This window comes from Podarcis pityusensis, assembly GCF_964106645.2.
Source record: "Podarcis pityusensis genome assembly, chromosome: 3".
NCBI lineage: Eukaryota > Metazoa > Chordata > Lepidosauria > Squamata > Lacertidae > Podarcis > Podarcis pityusensis.
Genome location: NC_138026.1, coordinates 80,116,713 through 80,135,801, shown reverse-complemented (window position 1 = coordinate 80,135,801; position 19,089 = coordinate 80,116,713). Strand labels below are relative to the sequence as shown.

Here is a 19,089-nt window from a genome sequence, read left to right as displayed (position 1 = left end):
GACTGATTGTACTTTTCCACTACCTCCCATGAGAAAGCTTGGCCACACATATGGAAGATTTTGCTTTATCCCTCTAACCTAACTCATGATCTCTGAAACAAGAAAAGAGCACAATCAGACCCAACGCTACATCTCTCTCTCTCTTATATTTTAATGTTCTTGTTGAAAGAAAAACTACATGGAACTGGAATGAGGCACAGTCGATATATATCTCTGCGTTTTAGCCAATCAAATTTGTGAGAGCCACTTTATTTTGAAAGAGGCTTTCATTAATTTACACACATTAAAAATGCACTTAAGACCACCACTGCAAGCCAGACTTCTGTGTTGAATTACAATTTAAAACTCTGTCCAATTTTTTTAGCAGCTTAATACAGTTATATCTTACAGACCCCACACTATGCAGTTACTAGTATTTCTTAATAACAATGTGTTGCAATTACTGTAATATATAAAACATTTAAAACAAGGGATGGGGAACTTTTGGCTTTCCAGGTGCTGTTGGACTCCAGCTCCCATCAGCCCCAGGCAGAATGGTCAGTGGGCAGGGATGATATGAGCTGCAGTCCAGCAAAGTCTGGGTGGCCTCATGCTCTCTCTTCTGGTTTACGCTGACCCTATTCAGATTGTTGTCACATTCTTTTCAAGCAGAATAAAATATTCCTGTGCCTTTCATTTGCCCTTAAAATAATTGGCATTTAATGTCCATCACCAGGTCCCGGTTGCACTCCCCATTGTCTTTAGTTAGGGCTGGGAGAAAATTTAGTCTGAAATCTTAGAGAAGTTCTACCAGTCAAGTGCAGATCCTCCAAGTGACCCTATTTTCCAAGGACAGTCCCGGATTTACAGAAGCCTTCCTGGTTTCTGATTTGCTTCCAGAATGTCCTGCTTTTCCTTAGGATGTCCCTATTTTCAGTGGAGAAATGTTGGAGGGCATGGAGTTATGCAACCCCTGAACCAAGGAGATAAATATCTATACAACTTTTAGAAGACATCTGAAGGAATCCTTCTAGGGAAGTTTTTTAATGATTAATGTTTAATTATGTTTTTATATGTGTTGGAAGCTGCCCAGAGTGGCTGGGGCAACCCAGTCAGATGGATGGGGTAGAATTATAATATTTATTTATTTATTTATTTATTTATTTATTTATTTATTTATTTTTAAATAGGGCATCCCTATTTTCATCAGAGAAATGTTTGAAGGTATGCAAGTCTAGACAATACTGACCCAGATGCCCCAACTCAGTAGAAGCCAGCTTTTTATATTCCTATAAAGAAGAAACTGGAATCCTGTCTTTCAGGAATCATATCATATCAAGGCATGCATAACTGAACCAAACAGCTCAAAGGTGACTATCAGTTACTACTAGTTACAATGGCTGTATACCACCACCAGGATCAGAGACAGCGTGATTCTGAATACCAACTAAATACCACTTCTACAGGCATCTGGCTGGTCACTGAGAGAAACAGGACGCAGGAGTAGATAGACCTTTGGTCTAATATCAGCAGAGCTTTTCTTATATTCTTAAAAGGCGGAATATTTAATACTGAGGTCACCGAGCTATGGGCTCTTGAGCCTACATAAGAATTAGTTCAAGTAATGTCTGGACAATTCAAGGGACTGTTAAAGATGCAACATAAAGTGATCCATTTTTCTCGACCTGGTCCTGGTCTAATTTCTCTCCCCATAACAGGTACACCCAAAATCTTAAGGGACCGAAGCGGAAAGGGAAAGTCAGGAGGGTCAGGGAGACACAAAGATTATAACTTCCCAGTAGCTCACTACCGTTTCCCCTTAAATTAATTCCTGGTCAAACGATTCCTCCTTCCCTTTCTCCAACACAAGTGAAGGTTGTCCAACACAGTCACATTTTACTTCAAATAAGGACATTTTCACCAGTCCCCTCATTATTTTGAAGTAAACTGTGATGTAAAATGGCCTTATCTGAAGTAAAATGTGACTGTGTTGGACAACCTTTACCACTGTTCACTTAAATGTATTTTGAATTTGATAGCTGTATGATCACTGTTTCCAATCAGTTCAAGGACACCATTTTGAATTAAGTACAGATTTGCCTTCCCTCTGCTTGGTTCCATGATCAACTGTTTAAACAATAAGGGCAGGGGTCGCTAATGTGGTACCCACAGACCCCAAAGCACCACAGAAACCTTCTTGGCACCCCAGTGCCATCTGCTACTCCCATCTTTTTAAATCTATATTTTTGTTTGTTTGGGTGGGTTTTGGTTCTGGGTTTTTATGTTGTGGTGTTGTGTTTTTCCTGTTTTGGGGTATGTGAGCATTTCTCTGAGCATCATCAGTTTTCCTTGCTATAAAATGGGTGTTGTGCTAGTGCCCACGTTTTCTAAGTTTACCAAAATTTGGAGACCACTAGTTTAGTGTATTTAGGAACATTACCTCTTTTCCTTCTTAAACGTGCCACAAACTAAATTACCGGGGTGGGGGTGGGGGGAGAGATTATGAGTCTGTAATGCATTGATGTTGTTAGCTTTTAGTGCTATCATTTAAATAAACCCTTTTCTCTCACTCTTCTATTTTCAATCAAGTGAAATGAAAAATGACATGAAATTAAATACGCTGTGCTCAAAAGAGTAATTCATTGCTCGAAAGCAGTAAATTGTATGGAGGTGTGAAAGATACCAACAAGCAGAATTTGCATAGCTTTTTATAATTTGCAACTCTTCCCTCATTACCTTTCGGTCTTTTAGTAAAAAGCTAATTAATTTCAATTATGGGGGATACTACCCATTGATTTGATGCCTGCTGGATAATTAAGCAAAATTTTGACATTTAGTTTTGTTTCCGAAGGAACAGCTGTTTGGTTTATAAATTGAAATAAAGCTATTTGTAATGGGAGAGAAGGTCTTACAAGTAAATGTCTAATTAAAAGAGAGGAGCACCATTATGTAGACACAAATGAAGCTCTGCCTTCATGCTAGCAATCACAGATGTAATCAGAGGCAACATCAATACTGTGTGGACATCATCTTCCCAGCTTTCAAACATCTTGGGCCCCAAATATATGGAAAACTGCCTCCCTCCCTGCAGACCCTCCTGGGGCCCTCTTGGTAGTTCCACTGCCGTCAAAGGTTTGGGGGTGGCAACCCAGGAAAACCCCTCAGCTGTGGAATTGTTGAAGGTCACCTCTTTACCCTAGCCTTTGACTCAATAAATATACATGTTTAGGGCCCATCCCTGTCCTGTGATTGTAAATTGTTTTATCAGCTTTTAATTTTGTATTTTAGTATTGCTCTAATCTACCCTGGGACCATTTGCTGAAGTGTGGGTGAGAAATCAAATAAACAATAATAAATACTCCACTGAGAACAAGAAAACAAGAAATCCCAGAACTGCACACCAGTACGTATAGGCCCTTGAAGGAAATATCCCAAAAGTGCATACCTGGAGGAATGGACTCATGAGACTCCTCATGATCTATGGCCTTAGCTTGCCCCAAAAGTTTCTATGGAACTTCTGGAAATTTCTCCTGGGGTTTTGTTTTTGTTTCTCAGCTGGGACACGACAAGTCTTTGCCAACGTGCCTTCTCTCCACTAAGGCCAGTCTCAAACACTCTGGCACGTTGGGTGAAATAATATTGTTTCCACACAGTATTTATGCTTGCCCAACAACCAAGATTGCAAGCACTGAAGGAAACTTGATGATCTAACAAGTCCTGCTAACCTTCCACTTCTGTACATTTATCCAGGGAAATTAATATTTGGAGGTTGTATTTTTTGCTGGATATTCTCGTATGTTCCACTTCATCTGGTGTAGAAATGATCGAGAATGTGTGGAGAAAAGGGGGACCATGAAAGCATAAGCAACCGAGCGTATCAGGAGGAGCCAAGCAAAATTAAATAACTCTTCTTATTTATCTTTTTTTTAAAAACACCCTTAGATCAAAATGAAAGCTTCATCCTATCTGCAAGGTATTGATCAGTCTGAGACTTATCTTGCTGGCTGCTTTTATCAGTTCAGAGCTTCTGGAACCTGAACAGCACCACATGCGAAACTCTTTAGAGGAAACTGCAGCTTTTTTCCTTTCCCTATCCTCTCACCTTGACTCTACCATTTTACCGTTTGGCACTTTTGCTGATTTCAATCAGCGCTTTTCTGAAAGACACTTTGAAAATAGCAACGTATCTAAACTCCTGCTCGCTAAGAAAAATTGCTCCGCAGACTCTCTCAGAAACAGTGCCCTTGGCAGCTAATCATTTTACTTTTAATAGCAAATGTAATAGGCTTCCTGGAAGTTTAATAGGAAGCATTAGGGGCCATTTATAGATGGCACAAAACAGATCTGAAGAGATAGCAGCCTGCTATTTGGGATCTTAAGTTATTGTGGTCGGTCTCCCTATTTCTCACTTGTCTGTTTATATTTTCTGTAATAGAACGCAAACACTAAGCAGATTTATTCAAATGCTAACTGTAAAATGAATAATAATAAATTATCAGGCTGGGGGCTGTAAGGAATTAAAGAACTGAAAACCAGTGCTAATGCACTAGATGAACAAAATAATAATAATGACTGGATGTGCTCATACGTCCAGCTACCTTAGCTGATGAAGAAGGAAATTATATTGTTTTGGCATTATTTATTTGTATGAAGTCAGAGGGGCAGGGTATAACTCTTCTTCTTCTTCTTCTTCTTCTTCTTCTTCTTGTTGTTTTGTTGTTGAATAGGACATTTGCTCATCAAACTCAGTGGTGTCTACACCAACTGACGGTATGTTTTCAGCCTTTCAGACAGGAGGCTCTTCCAGGCCTACGTCGAGATGCCAGACTCAGATGTGTTGATCCAACATTCTGCTCCTTATTCAGAACCACTAAAGATGTATAAAAGTAAATGGCATTGGAACATTCTGATAACATAATATGAGCTGACCACAAGATCAGCCTTTTGCTAGGCTTCATGCCTTTGCCATGACACAGAGATCTAGCTCTGATTATGCTTAATTTTACTCAATAATGAGAGGAGTCATGCCAGTAAATCTAGCCAAGATCACATGAAAACTGATACCATATGCGCTCCCTTGCACAAACAAACCTTTTACTGGAAAAGTAAACCCTACCAGGCACTGGTCACCTGTTCCTCGGTCTTATGACCAGGGTATTGAACTATTGTGTTAACTCTGGACTGAACTTTTGTAAAGCCAGATTCTGTGTTTTCTTTTCTATTCTTTCCTAAGTGAGGGTTTGAACATGGACCCCCTCAACCACGTAGACAAATAGATGTTTAAGTGTCTTGCCTAATTTAATAAAGCCATGAAGGCCGGGTTCTTGTCTCAGTAGCAATGTGTGCTACAAAGGGGATCTTTACAATAAATGGACTCGAGTGATTGTAATGAGATGTTCACTGGACACAGCATGCCCAGCTCTGTCATGGCCCCAGACCTGATATTCTAAGGGAAAGCAGAATTAGATAAGCATGTACTAAACAGTGTTTTTCCCCAAGCCAAACTGAAACGCCAGCTGAAACTACAGTATAGGCAAACTGTATTGCATTTCACTGTGCCAATACCCAGATATTTTAAGTGTGTGAAAGGGGGGGGGTCAGGGAGAGCCCAAGCTATTTTAAGTCATGTTGTGAAGCTGGAACCCAGCCAAGTTATTTCAAAAGTGTAAGTGCAGACTCAAAGATTGCCCTATGAAACTAGTATGCCTGGCCATTTGGAGAACATTATTTTTAATTAGTCTCTACGTAATTATACTGGGTGCAGTAATCTTTTGCATGATAAATTTAGCAGCAGTGGCAACAACATAAATACATCAGCGAGAAAGAGAGACAAGAGAATGAAAGAAAGTCCACATGGGGGGGGGGTCTGAATAAGGGAGAAGGGCAGTGGCGGCATGGTTAGTTGGATGCACCAAAATGCGATGTAGGGGAAAGTACTTATACACTGCCAAAACAGATCCTAAAACATCATGATGTGCCCCCTAAGGATGCTGTAAATTTTACATTGTAAAACAACTTCTCACATTAATTAGTGTTAGTTTTGGTGATGTCCAATATTTTCATCAATAATCTGAATGTTGCAGTTGACGAAATACTGAGAGGAGTGACAAACCATCTAGAGCAGTCTTCTTCAACCTTGGATTGCCTGATGTTGTTGAACCACAACCCCATCATTTCTGTCCTTTGGCTAGACTTGCTGGTGCTAATAGGAGTTGAAGCCCAACAACATCTGGGGATCTAAGGTTGAAGAACGCTTCTCTAGATGATAGGCTAAATATTTAAATGACATCAATACAGTCCTAGAAAACTGAGCAGAAAGAAAGAACATTAAACATGTGGAAATGGAAACTGTTATACATCGGGAAGAACTATTTGTCTAGATTCACATTTTGAAATGCTTTAGTGAAAAAACAGACTGAAAATCACCAACCTTGTCCAATTCTGGGCACTGATTTAGCAAGGACATACCCCTCATTAGAGATGGGGGAAGATTATTTTAATAAAGAACTACCTAATTCACATTTCTCAAACCAATATGTGAATCACAACAAAGGGTTTCTTCCAAATTCACACTTACTGAATTTTGTGGTGCAGTTCTCCAGACAGACCATAAAAATGCATGTATTCGAGGAAAGTGTACATAAAATAAATATATTGGTGAAAATAACTTTTTTAAAAATGCAGTATTGTCATCATATTGGGTTAAATAGCTCACAGAAATATGTACATTAGTCAAAACTGCATACAAAAATGTGTTTACCGGGGGGGGGGGATCAAACTAAAATGCTGATTAATTTTAATGAGATTTTTTTGGGGGGGGTGTCACAAATTGCTGCAGAAATGTGAGGAACTGGATTTACAATTGGAAAAATGAGAAACTGAGAGTACTGGAATTGACAGTTTGGTCCATCCCTACCCCTCACAAAAGCTACAATGATAAAACAGTCTAGCATGGGGATCATATGAGGACAGGATGAAGGAACTGGGAGTGTTTAACCTGGGGAAGAGCTGAACAACCTGTGACCCATCAAGAAGAAAGTGCCACATAAATAATGGCCTACCATGGACTTCAAAAACCTCTGCTTCCTAACTATGACTTGAAAAATATGTTTGGGCCAACCCTGTGAAGAATGCCTCACACGAGAAATTGCTGCATGCCATTTAAGCATAAACACAGTTGCACCTCTTCCCCCTCATGTGTGGCACAGGACATTCTAGCAGGCAAAACAATGGGAGGGCGCCCCTCTTCCTTCTGTACAGGCAAAGAACATGTGTGCTGCTCTTGGTTGCAAGATTAAATTATGAGACTCTCTTCCCCTGCCAAGCCACTAAGAGTCCTAGACATTGGCCATAGCTCAGTGGTAGAGTATCTCCTTTCAATGCCTGAAACCCTGCAGTACCACTGCCAGTCAGTGTTGACATTGCTTAAGCTAGATGAACCTATGGTTTGGCTTCCTATGTTCCTAGACTATGGCCGTTGAAAACTCTGGGGTCCTTGATTCAGGTATTTTTTATTCACCTTGCGACTCAAAACATGAAAAGAGTCATATTTTCCCTACTTCAGATTTGCACAGAATAATCACCTCCACCCATCTAGCACTAAACTTCCGTCCCAATTCATGGCTGAAAACTGGTCCTGAGGGAATCCTGTAGCAGACCGCATAAGGGCTGCTTCTGGGTGTATGAAGTTATTCCCAAGCGAAGAAGAGCAAATGCAAGTTGACTACAATCAGGGCCATGCTTGAAAGAAAGGTTTAGTATAAAAGTGTACAGAGACTCCCAAAACCTTCCTCCCTCTGAACAGGTTAGTTTCAATATGCGTTGTGTCAATAATCTCAGTTATATGACACAATAACCTGGATCTAGCCAGGTCTTTTGCTAGGAAAAAGAGGAAACCCTTTTACTTTATGCTGGCTTGTACCACAGTCATACAGCAAATATAAAACAGAAACCTGTCTCAGTTTTTAAAGGTGCCTGCTTATCTAGCAGAACCAAGACATTCTCTGTCTGCAAAAGTGTCTTATGTCAGTTGAAGAGGAAACTATTAAAATTTAGCTACATCAGATAAACAACAATAATTTTAACAATCATTTACAATAAATCTGAGTGTTACATCTGGCTGCTTTTGATCCATCCAAGCATATTGCAGATGCTGTACTAAAAAGATAAGGAACAGTATAGATTCAAGCTTGTCACTTGCATGCAGTATTCAGCCATCCATTCAATAATAAGGCTGCACAGTTTTAGCACTCCTAACATGCCAGTGTCAAGCGAAGAGCAAAGCCAAGAATATTTTAATCATATCTGTAAAAGGTATATGCTGAGAGATGTTGGCGGAGCTAAAAGGAGGAACCAAACCCTTTGATTCACTAACTGAGTAAACAAAATCATATCCACTTACATGGGTCTCCAGTCCATCATCTGCACTTTTACATTATAACCTGAATTAAAAAATGTGCAATCCTTTTCTTCAGTCCAGTTAAAATGAAGGCTTGCTCATACGTTGCTCGCAGATCCGCAGTCATGTTGCCAGGAAGTGCAACAGTATGACAAGTAAAGGAAGAAAAAAACATTAAAATCCACAGGGGGTGGAGTATTCTAAGGAGGAACCCGGGAATCCTGAGTGCTAGGGAATTCTAGTCCTCCTAGGCTGCCTCAAGTCTCAAGATACTGCCTCAGGCTTTTAACCAACTGTTACTTCTTATTTCATACAGCACCTTATCCATCACCAAATTTCCGCATCTATTGCAGATCCCGTTAACATGTTGCAACCTGATCTCTCTGCAGTTGAAGAAAAACAGCACCAGTCTCTCTCTTCCCTGTGATCGGAGAAGTGTGTGTGACTGAGAGAGAAAGAATGCATGTGCATGCCTGTGTATAAGTGTGTACAGAGGGGGGGATTAAGATTGGCTCTGTGTGTGTGTGTGTGTGTGTGTGTGTGTGTGTATGCACGCAAGAGAGAGGCAAAAAGGAAGAAACACCTTGCTAGATCTCCCATTACTATACAAGAGCCTAGCAGTTCTCTTGCAAAGCAATTGCAGGGGGGGGGGGGAGCAAACCATCCAACTGCATAACGGTAGTCAGATGAGGCTGCCTTATACAGAGTCAGGTTATTTGTCCATCCAGATCAGCATTGTCTGCATTGATGGGCAGCTGTGCTTTCGAGTTTCAGACAAGGTCTTCCCCAACCCCGCCTGGAGACATCTGGGAATGAATCTTGAGTGTTGGATTAAAACATTTGGCCAGTGATTTTCACAGGATTTGGAAGGAATGCCCAAGGATTAGATTAATCTTTTGAAATTGGGTAAATTCTATGACTTTGGAGATGGAGCTTATCTGCAAATACAAGGTGGTCAAGGTTCCCCTACTTTCTTTCTTTGCTCTTGCACCTCTTGGAATGATGCAATATCAGGGTGGATATGGCTATGTAAACTCAAGCAAGAGCAAGGGGAAAGGCAGTGCTTGCACTGCTGCAAGTCGGGTGCTCGTCTGTGATGGTGGACCACCAAGGGAAACCTGCCCAGACTTCAGCAAAATCTGGAGCTGGCCAGATTAGAGAGAGGCATAAACATTCCTGATCTTCCTGGCTTTGGAGGATTGAGCCTCTTTGTTTTGGTTGCTGCTTGTGCTTTCATTTATTATTTTAATGCCTTGTTTGTTTATTTATTTTAAATTGGCATCTATTTTGTCAAGAAAACCATCCCGGAAACTGCTGCTGAAAGGTGGTCCTAAAATCTGACAAGTAAATAAATAAGCATGCTGTTGGAAGCCAGAAATGTAGACTCTAAGGGGCCTAGCAGTGCTAATAGGTAGACTTGATACTGGCTAAAAGAGTCTGGGGTTTTCACTAACCCTCCATGGTAGTTTTTTTTGCAGGTCACAAGGTGGGAAAGGGGGAAGTTGTGTTGAGCAAGTAGAAGCTAAGGAGTTCTGGGTCTGTCAGTGCTTGGATGGGAAGCCACCTGGTAACCATCTGTATGCCACCTTGAGTTGCATGATGGAAGAAAGATGGGACGTCAATGAACTAAACAAAGCATTAACTATATGGTAGCTAAACATAAAGGGACCTGGGTAGCACTGTGGTCTAAACCACAGAGCCTAGGGCTTGCTGATCGAAAGGTCGGTGGTTCAAATCCCCGGGACAGGGTGAGCTCCCATTGCTTGGTCCCAGCTCCTGCCCACCTAGCAGTTTGAAAGCATGTCAAAGTGCAAGTAGATAAATAGGTACCACTCTGGCGGGAAGGTAAACGGCATTTCGGTGTGCTGCTCTGGTTTCGCCAGAATCAGCTTAGTCATGCTGGCCACAGGACCCAGAAAAACTGTCTGCGGACAAACATTGGCACCCTCGGCCAGTAAAGCGAGATGAACGCCGCAACCCTAGAGTCATTCATGACTCGACTTAACTGTTAGGGGGTCCTTTACCTTTAGATAAACATAACTGAAAGGTATGAAGAGAGAAGCAAATGAGAGTGCCTGGCATCTCTTGGTCACCAACACGCTGTTGAATGGGAGCATGGTAACATGGGGAAAAGGAAGATGTGGAAGAAGTGGGCAGACCTGCTTGACGATGTAAACTCATTTGAGATGCAATTAGTAGGCTTCATAAGACTTTCCTATGTGGCTGCTCTCCCACCCGCCACCCGCCATCACCATCCTCACATCCCAGTTGCACTTTAACCATTTATGACACAGCAACTCAGGATAATTGGGGGGGGGGGGATAGAGCTCATTTGCAGTGCTTGAGTTATAGTGGAAAGGTAGTGGTTCCTCTCCCCCCCCCCCAAACTCTGGGAGAAAAACAAGACAAGATACCCTTGTAAGACAGGGTGGTTTCTGCAAGTGTAGTATGCAAATCAGTCTGTGGTTAACACTCTATTCCTTGGACACACCCTGAGCTGCTTCTAAAGGAATCTACCAGATGAAATAGTGAAAATGTGCACATTCTTTACAGGGTGATTGTCTGTGGTCAGAGGGGATGACACTTAGGCAGACTTTTAAAATAGAACATTACAGGGTATAGCTTTACAGTTTTAACAGAGCTGGATACTCATTCAGCTGTTGCTCAAGAAATATGAGATATTACTGTACAATAGAAGCTTAGTGTGCTTTTTTGTTGTTCTGCTGTCAATCTAACGTGTTTTTCCGGAAAGGAAATTGAAAAAGCAACACTCACAAAAGAATTGGAACATGTAATCGCTCTCTGTGTGCACATTATTTATTTTGAGTATTTTTTTTTAATTTAAAAAATAGTTTGCCTGAGAAAATGTAAAATAAAAAAGAGAAAACTGCAACTCATTTGTTCCTCATCCTTTTTGGAGACCACACTATCCCTTCACCAAGGAGATCAGCCGTGGCAGAGACTAGAGACGCTCCACCTAGTACACACTTATTTTTGGACTAGACAGAGTCTCACCCTAACAGAGAGGCATGTTGCATTTCACGTACCAATTTTAAAAGGACTTCCAAAAATATTTAGTCGCAATGTAGCTAACTCTTCAAGGAAAGCCTCAGGACAGTATCAGCTACAAGAATATTTAGTTCAGAGGAGTCTGCTGCCTCTCAAATAATAGCAAGTTGCAAGGCTCGAGACAATGATGCAATGCCTAAGGATAAACCCAGTACTTCACCAGGCCCAAATTTAACTGCCAGTTCAACAGATCTTTTCTGTATTGTAAGAAATACTCAAGGGACAGACTGCATCAGAAATTAGTCTATGACGACAAGTCAGCAAGCGTGCAAACAAATTGATTTTATATTGCAAAGGCCATTAAGTCTATAAATATACAATTCTATGATTCTTTGTTGACATTTCTGTATAGCAGGGGGTTGAACTCAATGACCCTCGGAGGGCCCTTCCAACCCTACAATTCTGTGATTCAATTTTATAAATATTTAAATAAATTATGTACACTTTTTGAGTGTCTTCTCAAAAATGCTTCAAATCTTTGGAATTAAACTATTACATCTCCAATGGCTAGTACTTACTTACCTATTTGACGTTCTTCATCAAGATGGCGGCGCAAGCACTTGCAGCGGCTCGGCACTCCGAAGACCGGTATTCAGTGATTTGTGTTTTATTTTTATTTGTGAGAAAGAAAAGCGTATTTTTACCATTGCACATAAATGGCGAGGAGGTGGAGAGGGTTGGTAGTTTTAAATACCTGGGCATTTACATCTCTGAGGACCTCTCATGGACTGCAAATATTAATATGGTTGTGAGGAAGGTGCAGGGGAGGTTGTATTTCCTGAGAATGCTCAGGGGACTGAATCTATCTCAGCACCTACTTCTGTCCTATTATCACAGTACCATCGAGAGTGTCTTAACCTATAGTATATTATCGTGGTATGGGAGCAGCTCTGAAACGGATAAAAAAGCTTTACAGAGAATAATTAAAATTGCCCAGAATGTTATTGGGCTCCAACTACCAACCCTGGATGAGATCTTCACGTCTCGCACTTTGAAGAAGTCACACAATATCCTGAGAGATCCCACCCATCCTGCTCACAACTTCTTTGAACTGTTGCCTTCGGGCAGAAGATATAGGACAATGAAAACACGAACCACACGCCTTCTGAATAGTTTCTATCCAAGAGCTCTGATTGCACTAAATAATGATCTCAGGGCCAGTTGCAAGAAATAGCAAGCAGGGAGTAGGAAGGAATGAGACAGGTTTTTAGGTTATGTTATGCCTTTAATAGGTTATGTTACATTCTGGAGTATGATATGTTTTTATAGATTATGTCTGAATAGGATGAGAGTGTTGGAGATACGTGCAAATGTGTATGTGAACCCGGTCTTTGGGTGGGTGTTTGATTTTCGTTGTTGTGTATACTGTGTATATACGGACAATGACAATAAATTTATCTATCTATCTACTTAAGTTTTGCATTGATGAAAACATTATTTATTTCAATAATATGCAGATTAGGAGGAAGGGATGATAGAAGGGAAACTGTTCTCTGGATGTCCCCAAAGAAGAAGCTATGGGAAAGTTGGATGGGAAGGAAAATGTCAGTTAGGGTCTGCTAAATAGTGGTCCGTAGAAGAAAAGACCTGCTTTGCTGACTTCCACATAAAGCAACTAATTTAATTGGGGGGCAGGGGGAGAACATGATACAACACAACATGCATAGTCAAAGTCCTGGCTTATCATGGCTCAAGACAGAGGCAGCAAAGGAAAGCTGTATGAGGGAGAACTCAGGTAGGAACACAGAATCATGTCAAAACTTAATTCACTATTGAACACAAAGATGCACACTGGGACTGTCATGACTTTCTTGCACCAGATGATTTATATGCTGAGGCTGCTGATATATATTACATTCATCCCCATGACAGTCCACTGTCACAGAACATTTTCAGTTCAAATCCTCTGTAAATGGAACACTGCTTGTGGAAAAAGCTGCTTTAGTTAGAAATCATTTATTGTAATCATTTTTTATTTTTTTGCACTCTGGAAAAAATAAGAGTTGACATCTAAAAAGTGGTGAGATACATTGATTCCTCTTAATAAGCCTTTTACTAAATATTTTCTGAATCAGAATCCAAGGAGAATGGCAGAACATAGTCAATGAATGTGTGCTGTTAATCATCAGCACTTCTCCAGTGGTACTGGCTACGTTGTAATCTAAACTGCTTCATGAAGTTATCACATAATACTATGGGACAGGAACAGAGGAGGTCCTCTACTAATTTTGACCAGCCACCTTTTTGGTTAGTTAACCCCCTGCAGTCCCCGATGCTAAGTCCCATGCTGTTCTGAAGGGTCCCTTTAAAAAGTTGAACTCGAATTTCAACATCACTGCTCACAAAATATATTTTCTGCACTGCTGCTACTGCTTTTATGGCTTTTCCAAAGCAAGCCTTTGTCTGTAAGCAAAGCCAGCCACCTTCCTCCTATGGCCAATAAAAATGCACTCTGCAACCTTCACTTGAGCACTGTGTCAAGTGAGAAAGCCTTCACATTCCATTAAAATACTTATATTTTTCCCCTCTTGGTTTTATAAAGCAGAGATTTTTAGAATCAGACTGAGCAGGGTATTGTGATATTAGAGAAAGCAAAGCAGAGCTCTAGCTGCAACAAACACTTTACATCTCGTTTTATTTTTACATCTGGTCCTTCTTTTTCCCCTCCCAATGCCTGCCCCTCATTTACTTACTTACTTAATTCATTTTGTTGAATTTGTGTACCATCCTTTATCCAAACACCACAGGGCAGTGCACAACATAAAAATACAAAATGAGAACACAAAATACATAATAAAAACAACAAGAAGAAAAACAAACTAATAACCCCCAAACCAATAACCCTCCTCCCACAAAGAGGACATGGAGTTGTTGCATCAGCCAAAGACCTGATTAAAGAGAAACGTTTTGCTTGGCACCTAAAGATATGCAATGAAGGCAGCAGACAAGCCTTCCTGGGGAGAGCATTCCAGAAATAGGGAGCCACCACAGAAAATACCTTTTCTTGTGTTACCACCTTCCAGACCTCTCGTGGAGCAGGAAATGAAGAAGCACCTTAGATGATTATCACAAGGTTTGAGCTGCTTCATATACAGAGAGGTGGTCCTTAAAGTATAGTGGTCCTGGGCCATTTAAGGCTTTATAGGTCAAAACCAGCACTTTGAATTGGACCTAGAAACTAACTGGCAGCCAGAGCACTCAGGCCAAGACTGGTGTAATATGCTCAAACATGTAATATGCCCTGGTGAACAACCTGGTTGCCAAATTGTGCAGTAGCTGAATCTTCTGAACTATGTTCAGAGACAGCCCTACATATACTGCATTGCAGAAATCTAACCTAGAGGTTCAAACCTAGACAGCATCTTAAAAAGTAGAGACATCACCTTGCCAACAAAGGTCCGTATAGTTAAAGCTATGGTTTTCCCAGTAGTGATGTATAGAAGTGAAAGCTGGACCATAAAGAAGGCTGATCGCCGAAGAATTGATGCTTTTGAATTATGGTGCTGGAGGAGACTCTTGAGAGTCCCATGGACTGCAAGAAGATCAAACCTCGCCATTGTTAAGGAAATCAGCCCTGAGTGCTCACTGGAAGGACAGATCCTGAAGCTGAGACTCCAATACTTTGGCCACCTCATGAGAAGAGAAGACTCCCTGGAAAAGACCCTTAATATTGGGAAAGGTTGAGGGCACAAGGAGAAGGGGACGACAGAGAATGAGATGGTTGGACAGTGTTGTCGAAGCTACCAGCATGAGTTTGACCAAACTGCGGGAGGCAGTGGAAGACAGGAGTGCCAGGCGTGCTCTGGTCCATGGGGTTACGAAGAGTCGGACACGACTAAACGACTAAACAACAACAAAACCTAGAGGTTACCAGAGCATAGACAACAGTAGTTAGGCTGTCCCTACCCAGACAGGGGCACAGATGGGCCACCAGCCAAAGCTGATAGAAGGTCAAAGGTTCTGGATCAGTTGCTTTCCCTTGAGGCTCAAGTGGCCAAAGCTGTGCCACTGAGGCCATTTGAGCCTCAAGTGACAGCAACTGATCCAGAAGCACTCTCCAGCTGTGCACCTGCTCCTTCAGAGGGAGTGTAACCTCTCAGCCATCTGGTCTAGGGAACCGCCCACTAACAGGGCCTCAGTCTTATCTGGATTGAGCTTGAGTTTGTGGGCTCTCATCCAGTCCATTACTGAGGCAAGAAAACAGTCCAGCACATCCATTGCCGCACCTGCAGATGTAAAGTAGAGGTAGAGCTGTGTGTCAACAGCATATTGCTGACCATGTACTCCAAAATTCCACTCAGCAGTTTTGTGTATCTCTTAGAAAGCACAGGGGATAAAACTGAACCCCAAGGAACCCCACATGGAAGGCTCCATGGGTCAAAGAACAATCCCCAAGCATCACCCTCTGGAAATGACCATCTAAGTTGGACCGGAACCATCACAAAGCGGTGTCACCCACCCCTAACTTGGACAACAGAGTTATTACACATGATCATATTTAGTCACCCTTTTACTGTTTCTATAGAGAACAAGTAAAAGCTAACAAAGAAAATTTAGTATGCCCTCATATAAAACTTACCTTTTACTTCCCGCTTTCTGTAGTCTATCACTTGACATTTCAAAGAATGCCAAGGCAGATTTGAAAGGAAAGACAAGAACATTCCACTTTTCTTTTAAGCTATAATCTAATGTCAATTGTTTTAGTATTTGCCTGGCATGACTCGTGAACTTCAGTAAACATGTGTAAACTCCAGTCTCATGACTTACAACAAACATCAGTCTCACTGAGTCCAATCGGTCTCACTGGCAAATAAGTGTGCATAAAACTGTGTTGCAAACCAGTATAAGTGGGGACAAAACTGCAGCCCATGTGCTGCACTATGTAAATAGTCACAATCAATGTATTTAACTGTTTAATATTTGGCAGCAAACATAAATACACACACATATATACCCTGGCATGCAGAATTTATTTTTAGAAAATATGTCATTCTTCCAAGTTACAGTCATTCATTCATTCATTCTACACCCTTGCTTACAAAAAAGCAACACAATCCCACTAGACAATTTAAGTTTTCTAATCAACTCACAGATAAAAGTAGTACCCCCAACTGTGTATACTAAACAACGCACTGTGTCACATAGCTTAAAATTACATAAATTGGCAAAGTATCTTACATCTACAGCAATTTGTTCAACTGCACACAAAGTAATTAACTGAACTCTGATGGAGGGTAGGAAGGGGATCAGGATGCCTGTATGAGTTCATCAATAACGGAATACCTAATATGTTGGCTTTACTAATCCATGTTTATCCCCACACTGGATAGCAGCCAAATTTCTTATAGCCCAGCCCAATCCTCAGACCAGTTAAAACCAAAATATTTGTACTGAAGCCAATTTAGCCCTGCTAAGGTTAATGAACGAGATCAGCTTAAATCCTAGTAACCAGGTAGTACACTGCGCTGCCCACAACGGATGGTAGGGCTACATAAGATACAACACAGTCCTGAGAGAAACCAGAACATTTCTGACGAATTATTGGCAAAAATAATGAAAAATGCTGCCAACACGTTCAAAGTCAAGGCATCCAGTATGCCAACAGCTATTAAACCAGATGCCATTAATGCTGCTTACCTCAAAATCATTTCTCACCCCATTATGTGACCTATGCTGGGTTAGGAATTTAGTTCAGGGAGCAGTAGCATTTCCACAGAACATGGAGGCATGTGTCCAAAAGGGGGAAGTAAATCATCCAGGGGGAAATGATATCACTTAGACTTTCATGTTGATTTAAGACAAAAATTATTAACACTTCAAGATTTCCAGCTGAACAAAGGCAGGGGAGGAATCCTCTTCCTGCATCTCTAAAGGGGCAGAGAAAGGAACTCTCATCACTGACTAAGAGAAAGTGCAAAGACCTTGGGAAAGATTTTTGCTGTAGTCTTTCTAACAGTTAGGAGTCATTTAAATTAATCTATATAGAAAACCATATGAAAATATAAAAGATACGGGATTGACAACAAAGGCCAAAAGCGGCTTTTAACGTCATCAAACTTTTGTTTTGAAAATAATATTTGATCTTATCTACAGTAACATTTTTAAAAGGGGGAAACAACGTCATCAACCAATCAACACAAATCAGTAACATTAGGAATGGAACTGGTAACTATTTAGATATCACACCGAACAGCAAGGAAGTTTACTACAAGGAAGTTTTCCTATGTTTAAATCATGCCACTGAATTTCAGTAAAATATGAATTCCCTGCAGATGCTATAGCAGTGAACACAGATCTGCCATAGATAAAAGTTGTACTAAAATTTCAATAAAAATTCCTTGGGCAATTCCGTTCTAGCATCCTGCACATTAATGGCTTTAATTAGATATGCTTTTCGTAAGCCACCCAACCCACAATTCTCTCCCATTCATATCATAAACATTTCAATTTGCTTCCCGCCTTCCCACCACCATCACCCCCGCCTGTCACTTAGCTCCATTTCAGTAAGTTATCTGATGCAAAGCTACTGGACTAAATCAACAGCTGGGGGGTGAAATTGCAAATGGGTTCATTATCAAAACTAACATAACCAGAAGCATCTGCAAGCTTGAGTTTATACAGCAGGATAAGATCCTTGCTGGAGCTTAGGGGACACTCCTTTAATCATGTACAAACTTCAGCTGATAATTTATATTTGCTTCCGCCACATTCATGCAGGCTGTTCAATTCAGGACATTTTAAGCAGTTCATAATGAAGTTGGGAATGCTCTAGTAGACCAGTCTAAATTGGAATAGCCAGAGCAGAAGGATAGGAATGGTTTGCTTCCTTTCTTCCAACTCACCAGTATTATAATCCACCAGCCGTCCTAATAGAAACGGGTCAATTTGGAGTTACTTCCTAATGACATATGCAGTCCTGGCTACAGTTATGTGCACAGCTTAGCAGCTACAAACTGTTCGTGTTCTTGCTAATCCTGTATGCCAGCCTTCCCCAACTTTGTAGTGCAGTAAGTACAGCTCGTATTATCCCTGGCCATTAGCCATTTTGATTGGGGCTTATGGGAGTTAAGAGTCCAATAGAATCAAGAGAGTACAAGACTGAAAAAGAGTGCTTTACATTGAACAGAATTTGCACTTCCAAAAGGAGATGCCTGCAAGGTCCAAATATTTATTTATTTTATAAAAGTTTGTGGTTACCACCCTCTCATAAAATATCAGGGTAGTGTTTCTTTATGCATATCTCTAGACTGGGCATGTGGCTTAGAACTGTTATAAACTAGCCATTCAGAACCAAACCCTCTCCTCATGCTATCCCAATAATAAAGATTAGGGAAGGAAATAAGCAAGATCAGTTTAAAAGTATGAAGTAAAATGGGGGCAAACCCCCCTTTGCTGGTTGGATGCAGTTTGTAGGCTTTTATGCAAGGTAGTGGCTTATAACTAATTATTTCACCACTTATTGCAAAGTTCTGCTTGAGAAGTGCCAGCCATGGCTTTTCCCTTCCTTTCCCTTTCCAGTGGTTGCTCCAGATAAACAGGTTTTAGTTCTGGTTCACAACCCCTGTTTTCTGCATGCTCTTTGTGATCAATTTCATTTCCAATGATGGTTTTTGACACTCTGGTGGAGTAAGAGATAATCTTCT

At 40.9% G+C, this 19,089-nt stretch overlaps 1 protein-coding gene across 5 annotated transcripts in view; it reads right to left on the bottom strand.

The window, feature by feature from the left end:
• The window catches only part of KIF26B (kinesin family member 26B), a 280,373-nt gene that overhangs the window by 109,049 nt on the left and 152,235 nt on the right, over positions 1-19,089 (bottom strand). Inside the window, exon 1 of one of the 5 annotated variants that reach the window (XM_080997599.1) lies at positions 8,381-8,768. The exons of the other annotated variants lie outside the window; for them this stretch is intronic. Within the exon in view, the coding sequence (XP_080853725.1) occupies positions 8,381-8,400 (20 nt within the window). The 5' untranslated portion in view covers positions 8,401-8,768. Of the gene's footprint in view, positions 1-8,380; positions 8,769-19,089 lie in introns of those variants that run through there. 5 annotated transcript variants of the gene reach the window in all.